A 16,663-nucleotide genomic window follows, 5' to 3' on the forward strand; every position below is an offset into this window, starting at 1 on the left:
GAGTAACTTTATTCTTAGAAACACTAGGACCATGACTAGATGCTGACAAAGAACATAAAAAATTGGAGGTCCGCAACCTCCTAGAATCAAGATGAAAATTGAAGGAGAGGGGAACTATCGTGAATATAATCCTGACAATACTACCGGGGGGGTGGGGGTGAATATAGATGCAATCTTATCTATCGATTAGTACGGATTGGAGTATGCTCAAGGAATTATACATGTCCGTGCCCTCTCCAAAGGTAATACCCTACTCCTATCAGGTGTTCTTGCTCATGGTGTAGGTTACAATGAGTTGGTGCTTAAACCTCAGCATGATGCCCTACTCCCGGCTTATGTGCATTGGGAAGAGTTCCATAAGGGATTGGTATAAATACTATTGATGACTGTATGCACGAGCAACCGTTTGTGGTAATGGTAACTGTCGTATTTAACTAGATTATGTTGTCGTTGAGTAACGCCTAGATTGAATGCCTCATGAGGGTTATGATGTCCTAGGACTCATCCGATTGATCTTGTCTTGTTGGTGATCGAATCATGCGCTCCGTCCATCGGGGGGTGGGGGGTTGGAAATCCGACTGTAGACAATTAGCCCTTGTGAAGCTCTTCCCTAGTATCTGAACCTTGGGATATAGCTCCAATGGGCCTGGTGTGTAGCGCCTTAGCCGAATGTCTTTTGAATTGTATTCTTGACTGGCATGGGCCTTTACGTGGGCCATATGTGTATTTGGGCCTATCCTTTAGGTATAACCTCGTGAGCAACCTCTTTGTCTGTCGCTATTGCTAGGTCGCGACCCCGAACGGCGTTGCTGCCCGTCGTCGTCGGAGAAGAAGAACAACAACGGTCGGGGAGCGGGGCTAGGATGGGAAGGTCGCGGTACTGCTCTTGTACCAATGCTAAGCTGGATAAGTTACTGGGTCCCACGCTGTGGGTCCCGCTTGTTACGTAGGGGCTCACCTGATTCGAGTTTTAAACATGTATCTTTCGATTAGGCAGCAGTGTCGCACGGCAGCTATTTCTGCGCTGGGAGATGCCGTATGAGAGCCATTACAACCAACGACGTCGCATGAGAGATAACACACATAAAAAACGTATGGGAGCTATTCGCCCCTCTCCACGACCACCTCCTCCTCGAGATCCTCGAGCGCCTCGACCTACGCGAGGCGGTCCGCTCTCGACGCGGTGGCGGCGCCTCCCCAAGCACCTCTCGCGCGTGGACCTCGACGCCGCTCGAGGCCATGGACGCGTTCACGGGCGCGGCGCGGTCGTTGCTCGCCGAGGGCGGCGCCCTCAAGGCCCTCATCCTCGGCTTCTACATGCCTTCCCCTCCTCACCTGAGCACCATAGGCCGCCTCGTCGAGGACGTCGCGAGCTTGGGCCAGACCGAATGCCTCGAGTTTCGCATATCCATGCCGCCCCCGAGCAGCACCGCCGCCACCCCGCTGCTCGCTGAGGTCGGGCGGCAGTCCATGTCCTTCTGCCGCGCCTACCCGGTCGCCTTCTCTTGGCTCACGAGTCTTACGCTCAAGCACCTCGCATTTGACGATCCTGACATCACCGAGCTCATTACCGCTTGCGGTAGGCTCAGGCGCCTCACCCTGGGTGCCTTCAGACTGGTTGATCCGCACTCTGTTCTCAAGATCGACGTGCCGCGCTCTGTCGTTGCAGCGGCAGCTTTCACTCCTGTCTCGCACCTCCTGATCACCCTCTCTCTCTCGTGATCGATCGAACAGGAAGACGAAGGTTTTGTGCCGCTTAACCGCTGCAGCGTTTTCTCCTAATCTTATTTATACTTCGGTTACAGATGCAACCGAAAGTACCTAGTCTACCGGGGGCCACGATCAAGCTCAGGTGCCGCGCCATCCCACGACCGCTTCCTCGTCGCCCCTTATCGCCGCCATGTTCGCAGTCTCCTCGTGCCATCCTACGAGAGCGATCATCGCGGCGTGAAACTGATAAAGCAAATCTAGCCTATACTACGAGCGCGCGCGGGAACAGGCTCCTCATGCGCGCCCACCTTATCTCTGACGAAACTGAAACTAACACTAACACTGACGAACTGCGACACCAGGTTCAGAGCAGAAGGATTCTTCCACACGCTCCGGGATCCAGGAGCTCGACTTCACCTGCGTCGGGTGCATGCGGATCGACCTCATTTCTGTCCCTAAACTGAGGCAAGTGTGGTGCCAATATTGGCTCTTACCGAACCCTCCACTGAGCTTCGCGATGTAAGACTCTCTTCTGGAGCCAAGCCATGGCAGGAGCCATTCGCGCTGAGCGAGTGCCTGTCAAGGAGTGCCAGCAACCTGTCGACACTTACTCTCACTTTCGGGTGCCAAATGGTACAATTAATTTCTGCACACCACTTAAACATCTTTTGCATCCACATATATATATATATATATATACCATATGTTCTTCTCTACCAATTTCATTATGTTCTTGCTGCAGATTTGGATTCAGCCAGAACATCCGAAGAAGCTCACTGCTATGTTCAGAAACCTGACCTCCGTGTTTCTTTGGGATATCTTCAATGAGTGTGATCTGAACTGGACACTCTTTATCCTTGAAGCCGCACCTGCCCTAGAGCATATTGCAGTTAGTGTTACTTGGCCTTCTTTTAATTTTTTCCGCATCTTAGCTTGTCATCACTTATTCTACAATTTATAATGATATGTTTTACGGATATTCAGCAGTAAAAAATAAAAACATACAAGCAAGTTGATCTAATTTCCAACCACTCACCAAGTTATCAAAAATACTTACAAGCGACACCCAAATCTTGCATGGACATTGTCAGGGCCAGTTCTTTTGATAGCTTTTTTAGGCTTCTAGAATAAGCCGCCCCCTAGCCAGCTTATTCTAGAAGCCCAACTAAAAATATTTTTTTAGAAGCCTAGTAATCAAGACTTAATTAGTAGGCTTCTAAAAGAATATATTTGATTGAGCTTCTAGAATTCGCTGGGTAGGGGACAACTTATTTCAACTTATTTTAGAAGCTATCAAAAGAACTGGCCCTGACAATGTCCATGCAAGACAAAAAAAGCTGGATTGTATCTCATGTTAGAGTTCTCCAAAAATTCGTCCTATGTTTTTTATTTGAAAAGGAGGAAAGCCCTGGCCTCGGCATCGAGTGATGCACGTAGCCCTCTTGATGAGAATTCTTTATTATAAAGTATCTTGGTCGAAAGAAATACGAGGAATATAGTTGTAATTTCATAAGGACTCCGGAAGCATATCTCTGTCGTACTTTATCTACGACTTTATTCATGCATATTTCTCCAAAACTCTATAGGGGCCTAAACCTATATTTAATTGCAATTGTCGTCACGTTTTGGTGGCAAGTTCAATTAACATGGATTATTTACTTTCGATGTCCTTGCTTGAAGTTATCTCGACATTCATGTATTGAGACGCCCAAGAAAAGTGCCGAGAATGCCAATGTGGTGTGGGAGCCATCCAAGGATTTGAAGCACCTGAACTTGAAGGCGCTGGTGATCTGCGGGTGCGAGGATGAAGACAAGGTGACAAAGTATGTAAGACTTGTCATGGAACGAGCTGTGGGGCTATTGTTGATCCAGCTGCGTGGTGAATTCTCATGCTTGGACTGCAACGCCACCAACCTTGACAGATCCAAGCTGGAGAAAGGTAGCAGGCACCGGATTAAGGAGCGACTCGTGCATGGATCATCCTCATCTGTGGAGATAATTATCTGATATGGTCAAGTAATGGTAGTCTCATATGGCTCACAGGCTTGCAGCAGCTAGACCAATGACTGTGTGATGCACATGCAGTAGTAAGTCTGATTTCTAGTTATTGATAGCTTAAGAATACTTGATTGGTGTAGACCTCGCTGTGTAACAAAATTATGTGTGTACTGTAATCTGGTCGCACGGTTCTCTTTCTGTTTACCGAGTAATTAGTTGCCTATTTGCCTACCTAGTATGCTGATTTGCTTGGCCTGGGATGCTCAAATTCTTGACATGTTTCTTTAACGGGGAAAATTCCTGACTTGTGGCTCTCTCTTTCAGAATGCATCTTTGGCGCCTTGCATGGGCCTGGAATGTGGTTTTGGGAAATATTCCGGTAATAGATTGTTTTCTGAATTTTTCACTATGACTGAATCAATGGAAGCGAAGGTGTACCACGATGACAGTGTAGGATAAGAAAATTGTGCACCTTTTTGCTACCATCTTATATACTCAGAAGAGTAATGCTACATATACAAAGGTTTACATACGGATTTTACATACAAATTGACATGAAAGATTGTGATTGGTAATAGAGGGATGAGGGGCCCCATCCCCACCGAAAATCAGGAGGGAGAGAGAGAATTAGGTTGAAAGGTTAAGTAAATCTTTGTAAGTTTTTGTAGGTGTAGCATTATTGTACTCAGAAACTCCCTGCTGTATGCTCATTTCAGCCAGGAGGGCGGGTTGTCATTCAAAATCTTTGAGGGGTTCTCTGCTTGGAATGTGACTGACTGAAAAGGGTGCAAATTAATTGAGTCCTGCCTTTTTATATCTCAATTCAAGCCTATTATACAGCTTAATTGGTCCAACGTATTGTTACATTCGGCCAGAGATGTATCTTTTCTCAAATGAGCACCAGGAATTCGCCAACACAAGCATCTTATGTTGTTACATTGTCGAAAATGTTCGATCGTCCTCCATAGCGCATAGTTGGAGTCACCATCATTCTATTGTACTGTACCCCCAACTGAAGAGCCAATTGCCTCAAGGAGCGCCATTGACCCGGCTGATCCTACATCAACAATATGAAAAAGAAATAGAGCGCCCCCAGGAATCAAACCCTGGTCGTGCGGGCAAACAACACTGTTGCTAATCACTGCACCAGCTTCCATGTTAAATAATTGTTTAACATTTTTCAAATACTTATTTAACATTTTTCAAATAAATTTTCAACATTTTAATATACTCCTACATGATTAACTTTTCTTCAACTACTAGTTCAAAAAAAATTACTTATTGAACATTTTTTAAATTCTTGTTCAACATTTTTATATACATGATCAACATTTCTTCCAATACTCGTTAAAAAAATATTAAATATTTTTCAAATACTTGTTCAACATTTTTATATACATGATCAACATTTCTTTAAAAACTCGTTCCAAAAAATTCAATTACTTGTTCAATATATTTCGACACATGATCAACATTTTTTCAAATACTTATTGAACACTTTTCTTCTCCCGGTTTTTTGTAGTCTGATTTGTTTTCATTCTACATTCTTATATACATATCAATATTTTTCAAATACTTGTTCACCATTTTTTAAATACCTTTTTATTTTTTTTCAAATACTTATTCAACATTTTTACATACATGATCAACATTATTTAAATACTTGTTCAAAATCTTTAGAAACATGATCAACATTTTTCAAATACTTGTTCAAAATCTTTATAAACATGATCAACTTTTTTGAAATACTTGTTAAACATTATTCATATAATTGTTGAACATTTTTCAACTACTTGTTCAACATTTTTTAAATGCTTTATTGACATTTTTATATACATGATCAACATTTGTTTAAATACTTTTAGAACATTTTTAAAATGCATCTTTAACAGTTTTCTAATAATTGTTCAACAATTTTTCAAATATTTCAGTAGAATGTTTTTATATAGTACATAAATTTAAAATATTATAAAGTATAAGAAAAGTAAAAAATAAAAAGTAAAAAACGAAATAGAAAATATAAAACGTAGAAACACGAATAAAGGAGGTTGTAGCCCGGAGCTCCTATTGTACGCTTGCTTCATCAAAATATCAGGCGTTCGCACAGAAGCGGGCGACCTGGCAACCGAGGTAGGCAAGCCCAATTACAAGAGAAGAAACACTATACATTGTCCGATTTTGGAACCCTTGTAGAGGGTTTTTAATTGATTTTGAAACGTTCTAGAATGATCATAAACTTGTATTTACGGGGGAGGGGGGTTCTGTTTCTTTTTTCAATTTTTTTATTTCTTTTTTTAGTTTCTTTCTTTTTCATTTTTTCTGATTCTTTTTTCCTTTTTCTTTTTCCGTTATCCTGTTACTTGTATTATTTTCAATATATTTTAACTTCCTTTTGCTTATCTTTCTTGTTCTTTAAAATTACAAAAAAACACAAATTCAAAAAAAAAAATCATAAGTTAAATAAATATTCCTATTAATCTTTTCATTCCCAAAACTGAAAAATGTTGACCTATCTAAAAAAACGAAGAACATTTTTTCAACTTATGTACACTTTTTGAACATGAATATTTTTTAAAATTACGATTTTTTTTTCTAAAAGGCAAACATCTTTTAGAAAATAAAGAAAATTTTGGAACATTTTGTCAGATTTTCGAACATTTTTTCAAAATCCGGAACATATATTCAAATTCTGAAATATTTTTTCAAGTTTCAGAACATTTTGATAAACATGCCAGAACATTTTTTCTAATTGCAGAAAAGTTACAAATTCCGGAACATTTTTTCTAATTGTAGAAAAGTTACAAATTCCGGAAAATTTGTAAATGCTTTTAAATTTGTTATTCCAAATTTGTTTGGGGTTTTTAAATTTTGTTCACAAGATTCAAAAAATGTTCAGGCTTTAAAAAATTATTCACGCTTCCAAATTTGTTCAGGATATTTTAAAATTGTTCCCGGTTTCAAAACTTTTGTCAAAATTCCAAAAATGTGCGGACTTTAAAATTGTTCGTGCTTTCAAATTTGTCTGGAATTTTCCAAAACTGTTGTCATTTTCATAATTTTTTTCTCAAGATGTAATAATGTGCGTGCGTTTAAAAAAATTCACGCTTCTAAATTTGTTCAAAATTGTTCTAAGATTCACAATTATTACTCAAAATTTAAAAACTGTGTGTGCTTTAAAAATTTGTTCTAACTATCAAATTTCTTCAGATTTTTTAAAAATTCGGAAAATGTTTGTGCTCTTAGAAAAACTGTTCTGGATTTTCAAAAAATGTTCGTGATTTTCAAAAATTCACAAAATGTCTCTAATTTTTTTTAAAATGTTCTGGATTTACAAAAATGTTCGCGATTTTCAAAAATTGTTTTCTTCAAGTTCGCAAAATGTTTTTGCTTTTCCGAAAAATGTTCTGAATTTTTAAAAATATTTCTAGAAAACGTGCTTTTTTTTCCAAAATTGTTCGTGATTGTTCACGTTTATGAATTTGTTCAGTATTTTTCAAAAACAATCTCATTTGCAAAATTTGTTATCAAGATTTAAAAAATGTTCATGCTTTTAAAAAATTGTTCATGCTTCCAAATTTGTTCAGGGTTTTTCAAAATTGTTCTCCATTTTGAAATTTTGTTCTCAAGATTCAAAAAACATTCGTGGTCCTAAATTTGTTCAGGATTTTTCGAAAATATTGTTGGTTTCAAAATTCCAAAAATGTCCATGCTATAAAAAATTGTTCGTGCTTTAGAATTTGTTCGAGATTTTTCAAAATTGTTGTCCTTTTCATAATTTTGTTCTCAAGATTCAAAAATGTTCACGCTTCCAAATATATTCAAAATTGTTCTCAGTTTCAAAATTTGTACTCAAAATTCAAAATCTGTTTGTGCTTTAAAAATTTGTTCAAACTTTCAAATTTCTTTAGGGTTTTCCAAAATTGTTCTTTATTTCAAAATTTCTTTTCTAGATTCAAAAAATGTTCGTGCTTTAAAAAAACGTTCGCGCTTCCAAGTTTGTTCAAGATTCTTGAAAAAAATTCAGAAAATGTTTGTGCTTTTTTAAAAAATGTTCTGGATTTTCAAAAAATGTTCTTCAAATTCCTGAAATGTCTCTGCTTTATTAATAAAATGTTCTGGATTTTAAAAAATGTTCCGGATTTTCAAAAATAGTTCTTCATATTCGAAAAATGTTTTTGTTTTTAAGGAAACTGTTCTGGATTTTTTAAAATGTTTTTCAGAAAATGTTCTTGTTTTTCGAAATTTGTTCTCAAGATTCAAAAAATGTTCATGATTGTTCACGTTTATGAATTTTTTCATATTTTTTTGTAAAATTTCTCATATTCAAAATTTGTTCTAAAGATTTAAAAAATGTTTGTGCTTCTAAAACATTGTTCACTCTTCCAAATTTGTTCAGGGTTTTCAAAATTGTGCTCCGTTTAATTTTTTTTCTCAAGATTCGAAAAATGTTCGTGCTTGAAAAATTTGTTCGCGGTCCTAAATTTGTTCAGAATTTTTGAACATTATTTTTTTTAATAAGAAAATGTTGTCAAGATTCAAAAAATGATCGCGCTTTAAAGTTTGTTCTTTGATTGAAAAAACATTCGTGTTTTCAAAAAATGATTGAGAAATTCATCGTTTGTTCATTTTGATAATAAAAAAGAAAAAAAAAGAAAACGGGAAGAAAAACGAGCCATAAAAGAAAATTAAGAAATAAGCACAAATAGACAAAATTAAAAAGCTGGGCTAGCTCAATCGAGCGCCCCCTGTGCGTGGGAGCGCAGCGGCAGGTAGGAGTTCCCGAAGGCTAAGACATAGTAGTGCCCAGGGGAAATACAGTTTTGGACTACTGTGTGCTCACTCACTCTCTTTCATGCTGCTCTATCTGTTTAAATTCTTTTTTCTTTCTAAACCAGCACAACTGCCCTTTTTTTTCTTAGACAAGCATTGAAAAAACACTACCTACTTTTTCAAAAAAAATGTAAACACTGTTGACATTTTTCTTTGACACAATTGCTACTACGGTCCAGATCCCTTGATGCTGGTAGTGCACGTGGCAGGTGATGCCCAGTGATGTACTTAGGATATGTACAATGGTGTTATCTTATGAGTGCCACATAGGATAAATGATGAGGTGGAGGAGAGAGAACTCGAAAAAAAGATTTTGCCTTTTCTTATTTGAGAGAAGACAAGAGGTGATCTCTTAGCACAATATGTCTCATCATATTTTTAGGAATAACTAATTATAGAAGATAAGCCTAAGAGATGATCCATTGTAGACTTTTTTTTATCATCTCTAAATTACATGCAAGATTTAAGATAATACTATCTTATCAACCATTGTACATGCCTTTATTTCTCTGCAGACATCATTGTGTTGTAGATTGTAGCCAGATACAAGAGGGGGTACATAATAAGTTTAAAGTGCATGTGCATACATAGTTTTATGTATAATATTCATATAACATACAGTATAAAGATAAGCTCACTCTCAAGATCTTGAAGCAAATAATGGCTTGATGTACAAAGGGAAGACCATGGAATTTCCTGCACCACTGATGTTCACAGTTACCTGTAATCTCATATGTATATACGCACAAAAGATAGGTTGTTTTAAAAAACCCAGCAAAACTGAAACATGGGGTTTCTTCTGTTCACATACATTTTTTTTTACAAGATATGAAAAGGACACATGGAACATTGATGCAACAGAGATACATCCAGGCACAAAGAAACTTTACACTTCTACAAGAAGGAAGTAAAACTTCTTCCTAAGAGCATCTCCAAGGGGTTTGTTCTGTTCACAAAAGATAAGCCAGCAAAATTGAAACAAGGGGTTTGTTCTGTTCATAAACATTTTTTTTTACAAGATATGAAAACAACACATGAAACACTGATGCAGCAGAGATACATGTATCCAGGCAGAAATAAACTTTACACAACCACAAGAAGGAAGAAAAACATCGTTTCAAATACGCTTGTAAAGAGTACAGATATGTGCTCGTCGTTTTGGTTCCGGCTGAGAATTGGTGAGCGACCCGTAAGATACAGGTGTAAAATAAACACCTCCGTATTTGATTGCAACGAATCCAAGCACGGGCTTAGGCTAGAATAACAAGATGCTCCCAAGCATATGCCACAGAAGATGCCAACAACCATGAACCCCCAGCCTGCCAAAGAAAAACAACAGTAACGGGCGGCCTGATCAGTTAGGTTACTGCAAGAGAGACCAAACAAGAATTATGTAAGTACAAGATGCTTCGGACCATGAACGAGTTAAATGACTCTGCGTGTGATCCAAACCCGTAATCATGAATAGATGACTGTTGTGTCCTCTGGCTTGCCAGAAATGGGACCTGACACTAATCAGTACACAAAGCTACCCTACATGAACAAAAGAAGCTTGTGTTTTTCTAAAAAACAGACTCTGCCTACTTGGCCAAAGTATCTAAATACTCTCCTCTGAGGATGGCATGACCTAAATGTCCATAATTTATCACAATATCCAAAAGAATTGTTGTATGCCAACCATGTTTCGCCTACAAAACATTGAAATTGTAGGTCAACTGGATATAGGCGCCACTGTGTTTGTTTTAGAAGATTAAGTTAAGTATATTTCCTACAAATTATGTTGTTTTAGGAAATGGGCGTGCTTTCTGAATTTCCGCCCAAAATATAATAACGTCGAACACATGCATAATTTGGAAGATCCTACACAAGGAGTAAATAGCCACTTACTAGTAAGCAGTAAACCCATGCCTGTTGCCAAGAACGATCTCTGAAGCTAGAGTCAGCCATGCCATGGCTGCAGTGCTAGATGAACATGGTTATTAATTTTAAACTCTGAAGCTGATCTGTCCATGTTTTTAACTTATCCAGTTAGTTTACACGGTCAAACAATAGGTGATGCAGCCAAAAGGGAAGACCATGAAAAACATTCCTGCACCACTCATGTTCACATTTACCTGCAACCTCATACATATATGCACAAAAGATAGGTTCGTTAAAAAAACATCTAAGGTAACGTACCAAAACCGGAACAAGGGGCTTGTTCTGTTCATAAGCATATGCAACCCAACTAAAATTGTACCAGCCACCAGCACATTCAAACAAGAAAACCCAGAAGTCACGGCTAAAAGAAAAGGTAAATGGCTATTCTATTTGCCATCATAGTCCAGATGATAACAACCACAACCCAACATTTTCAAACTTCCTAGTAAATATATTTCCTTGACTACTTCCAAGGTTCCCACTTTCCCAGTAGCTTCCTGCAGGAAAAGGGCCACAGATAAAATGCTTAACTGACTCTGCCTCTAACGGGAGTTGTGATTTGCATTGGCCAAAGGCAACTCATCAACTGCTTTGCTTCCGTTCTTCCATTTCCATAGTTCGCTACAGGCCTACAACAATGGATCCCCTTCCCATACAAACAATCATCTGCTTTGTTTGTTGGTCATTTTGGTTATTCCCAGTATGTGCATCATTCGGCAGCCGCCTTCTTCCCGACAAGCCGCTTTCTGCTGGAAGCACCATCACCTCCGACGACGGCACTTTCACCTTGGGATTCTTCTCTCCGTCCAGCTCCGGCAAAAAACATTACTACATCGGAATATGGTACAGGAACATACCTAAAGACAATGTTGTGTGGGTTGCCAACCGTGCTATGCCGATCGCTGATCCTTCTTCTGCAACACTGGCCTTCACAAACGGATCCAAACTGGCTCTGTCAGACACCAACGGCCAGCTTCTCTGGATGACAAATATCAGCGCCGCAAGAAATTCATCGTCAGAGGCAACTGGTGGAGAAGCCACGCTTGATAACAATGGGAATTTTATCCTTCGGTCATCACAGGGCATCATCTTATGGCAAAGCTTTGATTACCCGACCGACACTCTCCTTCCAGGTATGAACCTCAGGGTCACCCAAAATATGCATGCACTACAACGGCTCATCTCTTGGAGAAGCCCCCAAGACCCATCCCCGGGCAGCTTCTCATATGGGGCAGACCCTGATGAGTTTCGGCAGTGTATTATATGGAAGGGCTCAACACCATACCGGCGAAGTTCAGTATCGAATAACAATTTGGTAGCCGGGCAGTATGTCGAGAGTATCAAGTCTACAATTTATTACACACTGCAAAATATTGATGATGAGGTCTACATTTCCTTTGGACTACCAGTACCAAGTGTCTCATTAGTGCTAATAAAGATGGACTACTCAGGCAAGATAAAGACACGAGTCTGGAATAGCACTATGTCCAAATGGACTGATCTGGGGTCAGAACCTAACCAGGAATGCAACAAATTTGGATACTGTGGTCCATTTGGTTACTGCGACAATACGCAGGCTATTGTGAAATGCAAGTGTCTTGATGGCTTTGAGCCAAACAACAAACAAAACTGGACGGCCCACAGGTTTTCGCAGGGATGCCACCGGACGGAAGCACTAAGATGTGATGAAGGGGATGTCTTCTTAAATTTGCCAAGGATGAAGGTTCCCGACCAGTTCTTGCATATCAAGAATAGAAGCTTAGACGAATGCATAGCAGAATGCACCAGCAACTGCTCCTGCACGGCATATGCTTACACCAATATGAGCACCAAGGTTATCAATGGGGATCAGACTAGGTGCCTATTATGGATCGGAGATTTGATTGACACAGAGAAGTTCAATGGAGAAGGGGAAAACCTCTATATCCGGGTTAATGAATTGAGTGGTACGCTTTACTGTTTCTGTTCTGATTCTGTTTCTCTGCTTGCGTTAGTAGATATTGCCTCTATTTTGTGGGTCCAGTGGAGCTCCAGTAATACCCCCCTTAGTGTTATTTACAATGCTAGTACAAGGTTGAAATTAGTACAGCTAAAAATATTAAATTAGTAGTGGCAGGAAAACATTAGAGGATAAGACTTGATAAAGTCAATATGATGAGACAGTTTGGTGCAGCATATATGTTGTCTGTAAATCACTACTCCCTCCGTTCCTAAATATAAGTCTTTAAACAAGTTTCATTAGTGGGCTACATACGGATGTATATAGACATACTTTAGAGTGTAGATTCACTCATTTTGCTCCGTATGTAGACTCCTAGTGAAATATTTTAAAAGACTTATATTTAGGAACGGAGGGAGTACAATTTTTTTATATGAGAACACAATAGCTTATCCAATTGGAGGGTGCAGATTAGCAGCCTCTGGATGCAGAATGAAAATATGAGCATGCAGGAGTTGGCAGAACTGCAGATTAAGTTTCAAAAAGTTAGTATGAAAGCACATCCATCTGAACAATTTATCAAGGAGCTGCTTCTAATACATGTTTGAGACATCTGAGGTGTCTGGAAACATTTGGCCAGCCTATTTATATCCAATCTCAGTCAATGTATAGGAAGTGAGCCTAGCTCATATAAGGAGGGAGAGTCATGAAGTGAGCCTGCTAGCTCATATAGGAGGGATAGTCGATGTATAGGAAGTGAGCCTAGCTCATATAGGAGGGAAATTCTTATTGAATAGATCACTTTATTGTGTCAGAATAAACAATGTTTGTGACGTTTGACAGAAATCATGTAGAAAAGTAACTTCAAATCGCAGTAGAAAATATACACATGGCTTAGCTAGAAAAAGGGACATCTTGTCACATTGATTCACAGTGCTTAAAGCATATAGTATAAATCTTAATTAAACTAGTGCCACGGGTCCAGAAACAAGAAACTTTTGTAGAAGAATGTGAACCCTGAACAATGTGTCGCCTCTTTATTGGGTTTTTGATAACTAGCACAAGCCGCTTCAAAGAGTCATTGATCAACTACCTAATACTCTCTTGCTCTCTCTATCTCTACTCTTGAAATCGTTTTACGCTTTTATGGGAGCACAGGAGCACCGTAAAGATTCCTTTCATAGCTGCCGATTTGTGAAATCCAAAAAATAAGCCAGTAGCTGGTTTCTTCTTCCAGGCATTTTCACAAACACCTTGCACCCACTCTAGCTCACTGCTCATGGGCATCGTCCGAATCGAGATTTCGTAACAAGGGTCTAAGGGCATATGATTTCGTTGATTCACATTGCATAGGTGTAAGAAACAACTGACGTCGTATGGCTCCATTGACATTGAGAGCACACACCTTTGAGAAGCCCTTACTCCTGCGCTCCACCCGGACGGCCTCGCTAAGCCGTCAGCGCGACGTCACACCTTAGCCTGCTCCGTTAGCGCGACGTCACACCTTAGCCTGCTCGCCATCCGCATCTGCCGCCCGAGCCTGTGCAGCCTATATACCGGATGGCAAATGTGAGGCCGGCAAGGGAACCCGACACAGTCAGGAGCCTGCCTTGCTTTGCTATGGGAGCACATGTCTGTCACTCGGGCTGCACGCAATGCAAAGGCAGGAGGACATGTTAGTTACACGACTACAAGAGAGAAAATGAAACATCTTTCTAAATCTCATTTTCTCGCGTGGAAACTGGCAACAACATGAACCGATTACAAGACGTAATCATCAATACATGACTTCGTGTGTACTCTGGTTAGTCAGGAATAAGACTTGGCACTATATATCAGTACAGGAATCTACGCTGCGCGAGCAAAGAAAGCTTATGGTTTTTTTGTAAACTTTACTAACCCTCTGCTTGGCTAATGTATCTAATAACTCTCTTCTCATGGCAGCATGACTCAAATGCCCATATTTTAGCACCACATCTGAAAACTTTGCTGCAAAAAAAGTCTATGCAGCAAGACAGTAAAATACAAAATCTTAACAGTTGCAAGCAAGTAGAATGAACTGACATACAAAATCAGGAATACAAAGCCTTCGTGATCCAAAACGTTATGCCCAACTTTTGTTATCTGAAAGGAAGAAACTGTAGAACAACAGAATATAGGTGCCACTGTGTCTGTTTTACGAGATTAAGTTTCGTATTTTTGATAATCATGTGCTTCGGCACTAAAAGGAAAACACTTAAGGAAATGGGCGTACTCTCTGAGTTTTTTAGAAATATATGATTGAATACATGCACAATTTGGAAGATCTTGCACAAGTGATAGGTAAACACTTATAGATCAGCAGCAAACCCATGCCCGTTGCCAAGAACGATCTCTGAAGCTAGAGAATCAGCCATGCCATATCTGCAGTGCTAGATAAGCATGCTTATTAGTTTACACTCTACAAAAAGAGCTTATCAACATCCTGGACATTTGCTGTAAAAAGCAAATGGTAATTCTAGCGCCATATGCCTCAGCAAAATAAGATCAGATAATCATTGCAGATCGATATCCTAATCAGTCGGGCATAAGTATATATGTTGAAACAACTCAGTAAAAAATTGACCTCTGAGTGGCTATAACCCATGCATGCTTCTTACAGTGGGTTTCTTCAGCCTTGCCATCTCAACGAGTATATGGTTATGCTTTCAACTCCCAGAGTGCAAAAAAAATAAAAAAAATCTGAGTTATACCTTCATGATGGAGGGAATGCACTGTAACCATCTGCAATAACATAATGAGAAGCATGAGAAGACACTAAACGGGTGATGCTCTTTTCAGATATATATATTTGCACATGACAGCTAAAAATTTCAGTTTTTCCTTTTCTGCAAAGCTAGGGGCACAAATACAGGCATGACTGCGCACTCAAATGCTTGGCTGGCAAAATTATATAAGCACAGAGATAAATACACTATTCCACCCACGGTATTTAACTCACATCCTAACACAATTTTTAAGCAGCAAGCACAAGTCGCTTTGTGCACCCAGTCAGGGTCTAATTGTTAGGAAGTATTAGTATTGGTCTAGGAGTCCTTATTAGTCTATTAGTATTAGTCTAGGAGTCCTTATTAGTCTATGTTTACTTTCCTTGCACCTCAAGTCATGTGTAATATATATATGCCCCTTGGGCCTTCAATATAGATAAGTTGCTTTCCTAACATGGTATCAGAGCCTAGGTTTAGGTCTCCGGACGCTGCAACTCGTCCTCTCTACCGATCGAATCCTCTCTCTCGATCACGATCGATTTTTTTTCCGGTCTGCACCTACAAATCTGGCCGCTGCTCACCCGTCTCCTGCTGCTCTAGGTCGTTGCTCAGATCGATTCAACTCGAAGCCACATCGTCCAGATCGAGATCTTATTGTGCAGATCATGCCGCACTGCTGGCCCAGATCGACTCCACCTGGATTAGCGTCTCTACAGGACCGCCGTCGGTGTTCCTCAGCGCTCCCGGCTCCCGCTGCTCGTTGCCTCTGCTGGCCACAGCAGACTTCTCTATGGGCCAGTCGCTCCACCGCCAAGGCGAACCTAGGCTGCTGCTCCTGGCATCAGCAGGCCGCATCTCCAGGCAGCCGCTGCTGCACTGCTGCTCCCTGCATGCTCTGTCCACCCTGGACTTCTCTAGCTTGGTCTGTGCCGCTTCAAGCCAAGTTTTGGACTGTGCCGCTCCAAGCCAAGTTTTGGACTGCTACAGTATGTGCGGCTGCTGGCTCAATGCTCCCGCCTGCTGGATCCCGTGGGTGTACGCCTTGCCTCCATCTGGTTGGGCCGCCTGGCGATCTTCCATCCAGATCGGGCAGAGCCACCGAAGGTCAAGGTCTCCAGATCGAACATGCTGACGTTTCTTCATCCATCCATCAGGCTGCAGTTGATTCGCTGGAGATTCCCAGCTCCCGATCTGGTGAACTGCTTGTTGTGCTGCCGCTGCTTTTGTTTGGATGCCCAGGTCGCTGCTCCAAATCTGGTCTCAGGTCGTTGCTCCCAAATCTGGAGAATGACTCTCCTGGTCCGATCGAAGTCGACGGCTGCTGCCTGCCTGCTCACGCGCTTGCTCCTCTACGTGGTGCATGCTACCTGTTGCTAGCTGCTTACGTGCTGCTACTGCTAGCTACTTCCTGCTGCTACTACTCTGCTGTTTTGGCCTTCGCCGCCATGATATTATTTTTTCTCTTCCGTTGCGTCCACCAAAACCGTTGATATTTTGTGTTTTCTCATGCCATGCGAGT

The 16,663-nt window shown here is 40.4% G+C and overlaps 1 protein-coding gene and 1 pseudogene across 1 annotated transcript; both read left to right on the forward strand.

Annotated features, from left to right (window-relative positions):
- Window positions 1-863: 863 nt before the first annotated feature.
- LOC123405867 lies at window positions 864-3,717 on the forward strand (annotated as a pseudogene).
- A 7,378-nt stretch (window positions 3,718-11,095) lies between these two features.
- LOC123405868 (S-locus-specific glycoprotein S13-like) lies at window positions 11,096-16,634 on the forward strand. The gene is made up of 4 exons (XM_045099394.1): window positions 11,096-11,426; window positions 11,478-12,404; window positions 15,807-16,066; window positions 16,299-16,634. The coding sequence occupies exons 1-4, from the start codon at window positions 11,096-11,098 to the stop codon at window positions 16,632-16,634; spliced, it is 1,854 nt and encodes a 617-aa protein (XP_044955329.1).
- Window positions 16,635-16,663: the final 29 nt, after the last annotated feature.

Source organism: Hordeum vulgare, chromosome 6H (genome assembly GCF_904849725.1).
Source record: "Hordeum vulgare subsp. vulgare chromosome 6H, MorexV3_pseudomolecules_assembly, whole genome shotgun sequence".
NCBI lineage: Eukaryota > Viridiplantae > Streptophyta > Magnoliopsida > Poales > Poaceae > Hordeum > Hordeum vulgare.

Excerpts from the sequence above, each read along its gene's own strand:
- LOC123405868 (XM_045099394.1), top strand. The coding sequence starts at position 11,096 with ATGGATCCCCTTCCCATACAAACAATCATCTGCTTTGTTTGTTGGTCA. Across the intron at positions 11,427-11,477 it reads GGCTCTGTCAGACACCAACG|AGGCAACTGGTGGAGAAGCC; the intron begins GCCAGCTTCTCT and ends ATTCATCGTCAG. Across the intron at positions 16,067-16,298 it reads CCCTGGACTTCTCTAGCTTG|GCTGCAGTTGATTCGCTGGA; the intron begins GTCTGTGCCGCT and ends TCCATCCATCAG.